The sequence below is a fragment of the Chinchilla lanigera genome, unplaced genomic scaffold (genome assembly GCF_000276665.1).
Source record: "Chinchilla lanigera isolate Chin_1 unplaced genomic scaffold, ChiLan1.0 scaffold00091, whole genome shotgun sequence".
NCBI lineage: Eukaryota > Metazoa > Chordata > Mammalia > Rodentia > Chinchillidae > Chinchilla > Chinchilla lanigera.
The window spans coordinates 5,362,141-5,376,054 of record NW_004955492.1 but is presented as its reverse complement, the minus strand read 5'-3'; the positions used below and the strand labels follow the sequence as shown (position 1 = coordinate 5,376,054).

At 37.2% G+C, this 13,914-nt stretch overlaps 1 protein-coding gene across 2 annotated transcripts in view; it reads left to right on the top strand.

Annotated features, from left to right (window-relative positions):
• Nucleotides 1–13,914, top strand: part of Slc35f3 (solute carrier family 35, member F3) — a 311,742-nt gene that overhangs the window by 285,132 nt on the left and 12,696 nt on the right. For both annotated transcript variants that reach the window (XM_005404959.2, XM_005404960.2), the window contains one exon: nt 13,412–13,631. In XM_005404959.2, coding sequence (XP_005405016.1) covers nt 13,412–13,631 — 220 coding nt within the window. The remainder of the gene's footprint in view (nt 1–13,411; nt 13,632–13,914) is intronic.

Below are 13,914 nucleotides of genomic sequence, written 5' to 3'. Positions count from 1 at the left end.
CCATCATCAGAACTTGACCATAATCACCTACCCAGGCCATTTCAGAACCTCCTTAGAACCCCCTAGAAATTAGATGCTTAAATGAAGACAGTTCTGTGACAGTAAATCAGACCTACCCTCCTCTGACAAAAATTATAAAAGTTGAGCAAAAATGCTTTTACAGAAAGTGAACTGAGGGCATCAGAAAACAAGAAGAACATCCAGGACTTGATCACCAGGATCCCTGAGACAAGGGAAGTGCAAGAGGGAATTTTACATTTGCTGCTGATTTTAATTCCGGCAGAATTTTCCTGTTCTTAGAGTGGATCATAGAAGCCAAACAGAAATCAGCAATAGAGAGCCTATGGCACTCATTGGTCTGCAAAGACAAAACTAGGAATTCCAGTCTGCCATTGTGGCTGTAGATGCAGGCTGATTCAAGATCTCAGAGGAGGGAAAACAAGAATTGGCCAGTGTCGGCTAGTTAAGGTGATTTTCACATGCACAGGATGATTAAAAATATATTAGAAGAATATAACATCATGCAGAGCCCTGTAATTTTTCATGCACAGTCTTTCATCAATAAAAAATAGCAAAATTGGGGCTGGGGATTTAGCTCAGTGGCACAGCACCTGCCTGGCAAGTGCAAGGTCATGAGTTCAATTCCTGGTACTGGAAAAAAAATATAGCAAAATTTTCCAGGAAACATGGCCAGATGATAAATAAAACAAGTAAAAATTAAATCTTAATTAGAAACAGATCCAGAGATGTCATAGATTTTGGAGTTACCACTTATAGGCTATAAAATAACTGTGATTCACATGTTCAAGAGAATACATGAAAATATGAAGAACTTCTCCAGAGAACTGAACTCTGTGAAAAAATAATCAATAGTTATACTAGAAGTAAAAGCAGAATTTTAGAATCTGTACGTAGGTTTAACAAGTTAGATACAAAAAGAGGATTCATAAACTGGAAAGTAGATCATTAGCAAATAATCAAATTGAATCATAATGGAGAAAAGGTGGAAAATTCAAAAGGAAGCAATAAGACACAGCTAGAACACAGGGAAAAGGTCTGATCTGTGTATAACTGTAGTCCCAGGAGTAGAGGGGAGATGGTATATTGGCCAAGAATTTTCCAAAGCGATGAAAGACACCAAGCTACAAGTCCGAGAAGATTTATAAATCCCATGTGGGTCAGGGGAACAAATACCTAGGTACATCATAGAAAATGTGCTTTAAAAGAATAGCAAATGTTAAGCAGAAGCCACAGGGGTAAAGAGTCAGGACAATACATAGCCATCAAAAGAGCAAAACTAAGAATTTATAATTGACTTTTTAACAGAAACACTAATCCAGAAGACAATGGATTTATATTTTCAAGTGTTGAAAAAAAATGTCAACTTGAAATTCTAAGTCCAGTGAAAATGCCCTTTAAAAAAGAAAACATGAAACAAAGATGTTTTCATGGAAACAGACTAACACTATTGAAAGTACTTAAAAAGGCTGCTAGTAGAAGGAATGACTTCATGGATGAAAGCTCAACAGTATAGAAGAAAAATGCTCTTTAATAAAAATAAATATACAGTTAAACATAAATGGATGTGATTAAGATGGCAGTAATTACATGTCACAGAATTTTAAGATATGTAGAATAAAATCTCACAATAATTAGAGCCTAAAATACGTAAAGGAATTATTGACTGAAATTATTATAAGGCTCTTATGTTGTACAAAAAATGATAGTTATTAATAAACTATATTCTAATAACTTGAGAATACAGTGTGTAATATCTAGCACTGGAAGAATAATAAAAGGAAGTATTTCTAACAAACTAATGTGGAGAAGATGGAATCATTTTTTAATTTAACTCATAAAAAGCCAAAGAGTTTCACTACACAGGATGGTAGGAATTCACCAATGGTTGTTATATTGCATATTGTTGTCTTAAAATTGGTTGTTCAGATTACCAGATACAAGCATGCAAAATTGGTCAAAAAAAACCCCAAAAAACCTTAAGCATTAACTGTTCCTTTCAATAAACCATTAGACAGCAGCAGTACAGTTATCCCAGCTATCCTTCTATATACAAATATATTTTCCCTTCCTTCTTTCTTTCTTTTTCCCCTTTCCCTCATCCAAGTTTTTCCTTCCTTTGAGCAATTTCTTTCCCTTTCATAATATCTGTTGTACACTTTGGGTTTTATATACTCTTTCATGTTCTTATACTTTTCATTTTTATTTTTTATTCTCTTTAACGGTTTGATCAATCCTGCATTCTTACATCTGGTAATCTGAGCAACTTTGTTGAAGATAACAATATGTAATATAACAACCACTGTTAATTCCTATCATTTTTTTCTGCAACCCTGTATCATTTTTATTATTTTTGCTTTGTTTTGTTTTTCTCTACATTGTTGGCATTTTGCTATTCTTTTTTATTACTCTCTTTAAAATAAAAAAGTATCTCAAAAAAAGCAAAAGAGGGCAAATAAAATAAGAATTGGGGGAAGTCAGAAAAGAATGGTAAGATAACAGAACTAAACCAAAATATACCAGTAATTATATTAAATATAAGTAGATTAAATTTTTAATTGAAAGATCAGTGGAAGTGTAAACTGGTAACATTCCTTAGAAAGTTTTGTCACTATTTTTTAAAACTGAAAAGATACATACTATCTGATCTTATATTCCTATTCTTTGTAATACACATAAAATAAATACATACAAATGCACACCAAAAGTTATATTCAGGAATGTTCATAGTGGCATTAGTCATAATCCAAGACACTCAATATATGTCATCTGTACAATGGGTAAATAAATTGTACTGTATTTGTAAAGTTAGATGCTGTATAATGAATTCTCAATGAACCTCTCAGACATCATATTGAATGAAAAAACAAGGCACAATAATATATAATGTATGATTTCACCTTTATAAGGGAATAAACTATGTATATAGAAGTCAGCATAATCATATCTGGAGGGCAAGTTGATGACTAGGAAAGGGCATGAAGGAATGTTCTGCAAGGCTGGTACATTCTTTATCTTGGTGTAATGTTACATATGTGATTTCACTTTATAAAAGTTAAAGTACTTTTTTATCTTTGCACCCTTAAAATATGTATGTTATAGTCTTTAGAAAGCTTTTCTAAAAAGAAAGGAAAATAAAACAATTTCATTTACACATAGCATCAAGATAATATGATACTTAGGAATAAACAATGAAGGAAGTGAGAGACTTGCATATTGAAAACTACAAAACATTGCTACAAGGAATTAGAGAAGCAGAAAAAATGTAAAGGTGTTTAGTGTTCATGGACTGGAAAACTTAATATTGTAACATAATATTACCCAAAGCTTTCTAAAGATTTAATGCAATCCCTATCAAAATGCCAATGGCATTTTCTTGCAGAAGAAAAAACTCATACTACAATTCATACAAAATCTCAAGGAACTCTAAATACTAAAAACAGTCTTGAAAGAACAGAACAAATTGAAGAAGACTTCATTCACACTTCCTGATTTCACAGCTTGCTACAAATCTGTAGTGATCAACATAGTATAACACCGACATAAAGATGGACATAGAGACCAAAGAGCTAGAAATAAATCCTCATTTATATGGTCAAGTGCTTCTTAGAAAGGATGCCAGGATCATTCAATGAGAAAAAGATGGTCTGTTCCCAATTAAGTGATGTTGGGAAAACTGGATAGCAAACTGAAGTTGGATCCTTATACTACATGATATACAAAAATTAATTCAAAATGGGTCAAAGATATGAAATTCTTGGGGAAAGCTTCACGATGTCATATTTGGCAATTATTTATTGGTTTTGTTTTTTTTTTTTTTTTTTGGTTTTTTTTCCTCCGGTACCGGGAACCGAACTCATGACCTTGCGCTTGCCAGGCAGGCGCTTTGCCGCTGAGCTAAATCCCCAGCCCCGGCAATTATTTATTGGATAGGACTCCAAAAGCATAAGCAACAAAAGTAAAGATAGATTGGATTATATCAAATTTTAAAATTTTTGTGCATAAAAGGACAGAATCAGTGAAAGGCAGCACACAAAGAAAATACATACAAGTCATCTCTTCAACAAGGAGTTAATATTCAGAATATATAAAGAACTACAACTCCGCAATAGTAAAAACAATTTTTTTGTTTGTTTGTTTTCCGGTACCAGGAATCAAACTGATGACCTTGCACTTGCCAGGCAGGCGCTGTGCCACTGAGCTAAATCCCCAGCCCGTAAAAACAATTTTTAAATGGGCAAAGGATTTGAATAGATCTTTTTTCAAAGAAGGTAGAAAAATGGCCAGCAAGCCTACAAAAGGATGTCAAACATCGCTAATGGTTAGGGAAATCAAAATCAAAATCATAATGAAGTATCACCTCATACCCACTCTGAGAGCTACAATTTAAAAGAACAGAACAAGTATTTGCAAGGATGTGGAGAAATCAGAACACTTGTGCATTATTGGTGGAATGTAAAATGGACCAGCTACTATAGAAAACAGTATGCTTGTTCCTAAAACATTAAAAATTGATTTACCAGGAGGTATGGTAGACATTGCGAAACAAAAGGAAAATGCTCAAAAGAAAAGAGCAACTGGGATGAGGGAAAAGAGAAAAGAAAGAAGAGGAAATTATGTATGTGTGTATATACAGGACAGCTAACATAGTTGTACTACTGACTTCTAATGCTTTACTGAAAGGAACAGCTAATGATTACTTATTTGATCAATCTTGCATGTCTCTGTTTTCCTGAGAAACCACTTTGAAGATATCAATACATAATACAACAACCATTGTTGATTTCATACCACTTTGTCTGTAATTCAGTATTGCTTGTATTGTTCTTATGCTGTTTTGTAATGGATGTCTGTTTCTTAATATATTTTCCTTCTTTTATTTCTAAAATAAATTTTAAAAAATAGATTTACCACATAACTCAGCAATTCCAGTCTTGAGTATATATGCAAAAGAATTGAAGGCAGGGTCCAAAGAGGTAGTTGTATCCCTGTGTTCTTATTAGTGTTATTCACAGTAGTCATGATGGAAACAACCTAAGTGTCTTTCAGTAGATGAATAGATAAATAAATTGGTGTATACATACAGTGGGATATTATTCCACCTTAGAAAGGAAATTCGGACATAGGCTACAACATGGCTGAGCTGAGTTGCAAGAAGACAAACACTGTATAATACACTTATATGAGGAACCTAAGATAGTTCATAGAGACAAAGTAGAATGAAGATCTCCTAGGTTGAGGGAGGAGTGATGGGAAATTGTTCTTTAATGGGTACAAAGTTTCAGTTTTGCAAGATGACAAAGTTTTAGAGTTTGCACAGTAATATGAAAGTACTTAACATTATTGAACTATGCACTTAGAAATGATTAAGGTGGTTTTATGTTATGAGTATTTTAAAATGAAATATTTAAAAAAAATTTTTTCATTTTAAAGAGAATTTTTAAAAAGAACAATAGCAAAATGCCAACAACATAGACAAAAACAAAACAAAGCAATAACAATAAGAATGATACAGGGTTTCAGAACAAAAATGATAGGGATCAACAATGGTTGTTATATTATATATTTTTATCTTCATCAAAGCTGGTCAGATTACCAGATGTACTTCTCAGATGAAGAAATACTAATGGCAAAATAATATATGAAAAACTGTTCAATATAATTAGTCATTCGAGAAATGCAAATTGAAACAACACTGAGATTCTATCTCACCCCAGAAAGAATGGCTATCATTAAGAAATCAACCAATAAAAATTGCTGGAGAGCCTGTGGAGGAAAAGGAACCCTTCTCCACTGCTGGTGGGAGTGTAGATTGGTGAAACTACTGTGGAAATCAGTTTGGAGATTCCTCACAAAACCAGGATTAGAGGTCCCGCTTAACCCAGCTATTCCCCTCGTGGGTATCTTCCCAGAAGAATTAAAAACATCATACCACAGCAATATATGTGCACTCATGTTTATAGCAGCGCAATTTGTCACAGCTAAATCTTGGAAACAACCCAAATGCCCATCAACTGAGAAATGGATAAAAGAATTTTTAAGAAATAAAAGTGTGCATGAACTTTGGATACAATCTTGGCTGGGCAGGAGGATTATCTGGTAAAAATTTAAATACATTGCAGTTCCATTTTAATGCAAATTTGCAGCACCATAATAAAGGTATGACTAATATTTCATTCTTGCACAAAATTTTACATAATGTGACTCCTCCAAGATTTTTAAAGTCCAAAAAAAGTCACAGTATCAATGCTGGGAGACCAGCTAAGCTGTGAATACCAGGTGGCAGTGTCACTACTAGCTGACAAACAGCATCATGGCTCTTTTCCTCTTTAGCTGTGGGAAACTAATCCAGGCTTTTAAACTGGGAACTGAATATATTGAATGTTAAGATGTATCCCTTATATAAACTGTCCAGTGAGGGACTTAGGAATGGTGTAAGTCCTTAGCTGCTTATTATGATATAATTTGATCTGCCTGGGCTACAGCATCCTTAACTACAAGTAGTAGACTCAGTTAGAGTCTAATTGAGTGTAAGAGGGGGTGGGGTACAGACTACAACAATGCCCAAGCAGGTGGAACACTTAGAAGAAATAATTTGTGGGACTTGGTGATTAATTAGATTTGAAGAGGGAAAAAGAGAGATGCTAAGAATGATCCTCAGTTATGTGGTCTGGATACAAACATGAATCATGGTACCATATAAGGATTGAAGGTTGAGGAAAACACGTAGTTCATTTGGGAAGGCTGAGTTCGAAGTATCCAGGAATGTTCAAGACAAAGATGGCATCGTGTGGAAGGCTCTTGGCTGAAGAGTAACCAGCTGGGCTTTGAAACCGTTGGAGTAGGTGAGATTTTTCAGGGTGAAAAAACTAGAAAGAACCCTGGGGAAATGTTAAGGCAGTCTTGCAGAGAAAACCTGGCAGGGTAAGGAGTGTGGGGAGGAAACCTACAGGAGTGTGCTGAGGTGGAAGCCAGGAAGGCATTTTAAGAAGGAACATCCACAATGGCAGAGGCTCTCAGGAGTAAGATGAACACAGAAAGTACCTACGGGGATTAGCATCAATGGCGAAGGTTGTGACCAGCTGGTCAGGAGACCTGGGCAAGTGGACAGAGCTGACACTAGGTTAGAGTTGCTGGAAAAGGAGAGGAAACGTTGTGGAAGAGTGATGCAGATGGATATCCCAAAAAATCTGCCTACAGAAGAGAGGAAGGGAGGAAAGGGGGACTGGGGAGATGCTTGCTATTCTGTGGGGTGATTAAGGGTGTGGAGAGTCACAGAGACATAGATCCAGAAAAGGTCCGGAAAAGAGGGCTCTGGGGGTTCACAGAGGAATAGCACGGCTGTGGGTCAGCTCCACACAAATAGCTGTTTGAATTTGAGCAGGTCATTTAATCTGCGTGGGTTACAGTGTCCTTAACTGCAAATGGCAGGCTTTTTTCTCCTTGAAGTTTTCAGCTGCACTCCTCAGAGCTCAAAAGCATCCAGGTTTTGGCCTCTACTACAGGCAATTCATATTTTTCTCTCTCTCTTCTCTCTTTTCTCTCTCTGTCTCTCCTCTCTCTGTCCCTTTCTCTCTTGTATTTTTAACTAATTTTTATTTTGGCAATGTGATGAATGCATACATTATTTGGAAAGCAAAATAAGTAATAAAAGGATTATCATAAAAAGTAACACCTCCTGCTCCCTAGCTGCCTGCTCCAAGCCACCCTTAATCTTGTGGATACTTTCCATTGGTGTTTATATCAATTTAGTTAACTTAAATTCTTAGCTCAGCCCTTCTTAAATAAGATGTGCGCTGATTTCTGTATTACTCCACCTATTCTTTTCGTGATTCCGTTCCCTTCAACAGGATGGTATCCCAATTCTAACTAAGAGCATTTTCACTATTATGAGCATGCAGATTTTGTTCCTTGACTCTGCCTCCCTTTGTGAACAACCCCTCATTTCTCGTGCCAGTAGTATTTGCTTCTTTTGCCTCATTTGTCTTTATTTCCATGTCAATGATTACTTTTCTTTTTTTCTTTTTCGGTAAATGTTCCAGCATCTCAAAAACCTCCCAGTATTTTCCTTGATACTTCATTAACAAGGCTTCCTGGAAACTCCCTTCCCAGAGCCTCCTGTATTTCCTGGTTGGCTGCAGAACATCCTGCCATGACTTGCTTTCTCTCTTGCTCATAGTGGATCCCTGCTTTCTACTGCCATGTTTGCTGCCTCTTTGGCTTACACCCTTGTGTTGGTGCTGTTACCAGGTTTTGGAGTTCTGGAGTCTCCTTCTGGAAGTGGTCTCTAGGTTCTTTCTGTCCTGAGCAAAGATTTGATCAAGACAAGCACAAATAGTAGCAAAGTTTTATTAAAGGTAGGAAAAGAAACAGGCTCTGCAGAGTGAGTTTGCGGGAAGCAAAAGTAGGAAAAGATACACGCTGTAGGCAGCGAGAGGGAAGGCCACATACGCAAGAGAACATAGTGACAAAAACTAATGGCGACTGTCTTTTTTTGTATCACCTAGTCTTCAGGCTGACATCAGGTCTGGGCCATCTCATCAGAAACCTGCTTGAATTCTCATAAGAAGTCCATGTGCAGGGCTTTGGGAACTGTTCTGCACATGTGTCTTGGGATTTTTGTAATTAAGAGGTCACACCTACTTCCCAGCCAGTTTTGCCACACATACATCTCTTGTGTCAGTGCCACCTGTCCTCCAGTGGCTCAGGAGACATTTTTTTGTTTGTTTGTTTTGTTTTGTTTTTTTGTTTTTCTCCGGTACTGGGAACCGAACTCACGACCTTGCGCTTGCCAGGCAGGTGCTTTGCCACTGAGCTAAATCCCCAGCCCCTCAGGAGACATTGTTGTGCAGTTCCACATCACTGAAAATATCCTTATCTACCTTCACAACAGATTGATAGTTACCTGGTTATATAACTCTGGCAGGAAAAATAATTTTTCCAAAATAGGAAGGCATTAGACTATGATTGCGTGGCTTTCATCTTTATTCTTAAGATATCTGGTACTGTATGATTTCCTATCCTTTAATCTGTTTTCTCTTGGAAGTTATCTACTTATTTATGTGTATATACATACGTATGTATGTATTCTTCTTTAGATAATGTCTTGCTGTGTAGCTTAGGCTGGCCTCAAACTCCCAGCAGCTTTTCTGCCTTAGCTTCCCAAGTGCTGGGCTTGCATGTGTATGCCACTATGTCCACCCGTCTCTTGGGAGCTTTCAGATCTTTATCTTCTTACTTCACCAGTACACGCTCTGTGATTCATTCTTCGTTATTTTACTTAGTGCTTGATGGGCCTTTAACTTAAGTAGATCCATATTATTTAGTTCTAAGAAATTTTCTTGAACTATTTCTTTTGTTATTTCTTCCACTTTGATTTTTCTGTTTCCTCTTTCTGGAGCTTCTTTTAGTTCAGTATTAGACTTTCTGATTTAATATTCTAAGTTTCTCTTTCTCTCTTTCCCTCTCTTTTTTCTTCCTTCCATCCCTCCCTCCCTTCAGTTACCTCTCTGTCTCATCTTACGGAAGACTTTTGGTTTTATATTCCAATTATTATATTAATTTTTAAATTTGTTATCTTATTTAATTTCCAATATTGATTTATTTTTAAAAAGGCACTCATTCCTGTTTCATAGACACAATTCCTCCTCTTATCTCTCCCTCCACATTATATAAATCCTATGTATTCTTCAAGGTTCAACTCAGAATCTACATGTTTTATGAGGTCTTCTCCAATCTTTCTAGCTCTCTACATTGGACAAGAATGCCATGGCCTTATATTATATGTTGTCTAATATCTTATTATATTTGTGTTACCAGGTTCTAGGGTGCTGGGGATACCTTCCAGAAATATTTTCTAGGTTCTTTTTGTTCTGAAGAAAGAACTGGACAAAACAAGCACAAAGGGTAGCAACGTTTTATATTTATTAAAGATAGGAAAAGAAATATGCTCTGCAGAGTGAGTGTAGTCCAATTAAAAGTAGGAATAGAAGTACAATTCAGTGTGAGACCAGACCACCATGAAAGAGAGAACATAGTGGCCAACAGCTCAAGGGCAGCCATTTTTTGTATCTCCCATTCCTCATACCAATGTCAGGTCTTGGCCATCCTATCAAAAACCTGCTTAAGTTCTTATGAGAAGAATTAAAGATAGCATTCTGTGGTTCCAGGTTCAGGGCTTCAGGAACTGTTTTTCTATGCATTGCCTGGATCTCTGTTACTGGCAGGTCATGCCTACTTGCTCAGTTAGTTTGCCATACCTTAATCTCTGCCTCATTTAGGTTTATGCTGCTTTCTCACGGGAGGTCAGCCTTATCTCTCCAGTTGTACCATGTATGTCTTAAGAGTAGGGACTACTACTCTTATATTTAGGAGCTAAATATAAGAATCAATTTTTAAAATTTAGTAGAAGAGTTGGAGTATAAATTTGAAATAATCTTTCACACTCCCAAGATAAAAGTGAAGGACAAAGGAGATAAAAGACCAAATCAGAAGATCAAACCAGAAGACCCAACATCAAACTAAAAGAAACCCCAGAAAATGAAAACAGAAAAAAAAAAAAAGTAAAGAAAATTACAAAATAAATGATTCAGGAAGATTTCTTAATTTTATTTATTTTTTTAGATTTCTTAATTTTAAAAAGTTTACTTTTTCTGCATCAGCCACAGTGTCTTATCTAGAGTTGGAAATATAACAAATGGTAAACAAGTATTTGTTGATTTGGGTTAAATGATAAGCTATCATTAATCCCACTAAGACAGGCTCTGCAGTCAAGATTCCTTAAAGAATACCAAGAACATAAATATTGGTCAAGTAAGAGAAATGCAAAATTGAAAGATTTTTGTAGTCTTACCTGCCTTTGACCATGTTTCTCTGAATATATTACTCAAGAGCAATATTCCAGTGCCTCATTTTATTGTTTTCCTTGAAGCTATCAACTTAGATTTTTTTGGGTAGCATTTCTTATTCATATGAGAAGTAATTTATTGATTTATAAATATTTATAATTATTTTATTTATTAATTATTTATTAATTTTTAAGTTTTACTTATTAATTACCCAAGAACAATTGTTACAAACAGGATTGTAAATAAGCATGTCTAAACTTTGATTGGCCTGTGAGTCCGTCAGTGGAAACCAAAGGATTGAGGTATATGGGACAGCATTCTGCCAGCCTTGGGCCTTTAGCTGCCCAAGGACACCAGAGAGTAGAAGAAATGAAAGATATTTGATCGTCTGGTCAGAAATCTCTCAACACAGTATCTATTGTACTCTAGTCTTTGTGTCTCAAGAAGAGGCCTCTGGCAGAGGTACACCTGAGCTTTTTATCTCCTTTTGGCCCAGAGCATACATAAGTAAGCCAGTTGACATGGATTGGTGCTCAGCTTATGGTCTTAAATCAGAGTAAGGTTCACTGGCCCCATAAGGGGCCAACCATTTTGGTCTCATAAGAACCTGGATTCACCAAGGTAAGGTGTAATTCCTTGGTCATGAGTCCTCAAAAAGCCAACAGAATTCTACCAGGCCCAGAAACCATGGCTTTTTCCATTTCCAAGATAGGATCTCAATCCTCTTCCCATTTCTGGCAGCTTGGGCAAACAACACTAAACCATGTCCATGCCCTATCCTTTTTCTCCACCATTTCTATAACCACCAGGCACTGGAGGAATCAAATGCAGATTCTCAGAGAGGAAGCAGCTGTTCAGCTGGCTCTGGATAGCCACTATAATAGCAAGTCAAGAGGAACTTGGAAATCCGACTTGCTTGGCATTCTTCTATGAAGGGAAACCTTTAAATATAGATGAAATAGGTTGGTATTAATGCAGGAATGAATACTTATATTCCTCTTGTCATACTGAAGCAATTCGCAGCACCCGTAGCCACCATAGTCACAAACATGAAAGAAGCCATCCTTTCTGGCCACTCTCTTTGCAGGAAGGCAGATTGTTCTGTGAATAGAGGCCTTTACCCTTTTCTAATGAGTTTTCTATCTCTTCTCTGGCTGTTTCATCATTGAGTAATTGACAAAGACATATTTGATTATGGACTAACAGTAATTGCTTCTTACTTTCCTCCTTCAATGCTGAATTGTAATATTAAGTGGTCAGGGGATGTACAGTTCTCCACCCTCATGTATTTAGCTCATTCTAGTGACATCTTTTCTTTTGCTCTTGTGGTTCAGTGTGTCTGAGTCTGTTCTAAATCCACATTGGGCTGACACCCCTTTCCACTGATCACCATCACTCCCTATGGCTTCATTATGTCTTTAACAGGGACAGGAAGCTCCCTAGAGGTAGCACCTTTTCATGTCCAGCTCTTCACTGTCTCATCAGGCCCCACAGAGTGATGGTCTTCAGTCCCCAACAGCTGGGGTGGGGAGCAGCTGTCCACAGACCAGGCCTCTCTCTAAGGTTCCCTCCATACTTCGCAGGAAGACCCTGTGGGAGCTGCTCTCCCAACTTTCTTCTTCTGCATGTGGAGGACTGGCTTTACTTTTCTTAAATGCTTCTTCAGTCTCCCGTGATCATTCTCCCAAGGATCTAGAATAATTTGAAAAACTTTATTCTGCAGACGTTTTCTCATCTTGTCCTCCTTGAAAACTCTGACATCTTGGGTCTGCTTGCTCTTCCTGGGTTGGAAAGGCTCTTAGAGACATGGGCATTGTACTTCCTTTTGGGAGGACAAAGTATTTTAAAAGTGGTCTCAGAAAATATGTAGGTAGTTAGCACTGTTTGCATCGTAGCCGAAGTATACGTATTAGATGTGCCCAGAAAGTATCTGCCCTGACCACAAAGACAGTTCCAGTTTGGGATAAAAATTTTAAATATATCTATATCCTGCCACTATTCTCTTCCCCACTTAAAAAAGAAAAAAAGATCTAGCGACTTCCCTTTCTTACTCAGCAAGTGACAGAATCATTCAGTCAACCCCCATAGACTTGAACCTTCAGATCAGATAATTCCAACACACCCTCTGTGTAGAATAATTAATTCCAAACAGGAGGAGAAGTCTATGATATCAAGTCCCTGTGCAACACTTTTCAACTGAACAAAGCAATAGTTCCATGAGCTGTAATAGATTTTATTAAAAAAATATAGTAGTCTATAATCCCAGCTACTTGAGAGATTGAGGCAAGAGGATCCCAAGTTCAAGTCCAGCCTGGCCAGTTTAGCAAGGCTCTGTCTCAAATATAAAAAGGTCTGGGGATGTAGCTTGGTGATAGAGTGTGTTAGCATGCAAGATGCCCTAGGTTCAATCCCCAGTACTGAAAAAAAAGATAAGTTAAAAGACCTTGCCCCCTTCTATATTTTCTTTTAAAAAATTGTGTATAGGGAAGAAATGGTCTGTATCAACCCAAGAATATAATAACACTGCCTCTCTCTCCTTGTTTTAGGGAATGCTGTCGATTTTTTGGAGACAATGGCTTGACTTTGAAGGTGTTTTTTACCAAGGCAGCACCTTTTGGTGTTCTTTGGACACTCACAAACTACCTGTACTTACATGCAATAAAGAAAATAAACACTACGGATGTCTCCGTGTTGTTCTGCTGCAACAAAGCTTTTGTGTTCTTGCTCTCATGGATCGTTCTCAGGGACAGGTTCATGGGAGTGAGGGTAAGTTCCTTATTATATGTCTTCCTCCCTCACTCAGTCATGTCAACCACAACCTGCCCATTGGCTTGCTTAGCTCCATGTGCTGGACTGTGAGCAGAGCTGCTGGCCACTGTCCTGATTCACAGCAGAAAAGGGGCCCACAGAGGGCTCGGTTCTTGGTGTGCCTTGCAAACCTTCTTGCTTGCAAACCATGTAAGACAAGCATCCATTAAAGCACCTTTCATTTCAAGCATTTCAACAAGCATTCCCTAAAGTGTGTGCTGGTTGGGGATCCAACCTGCGA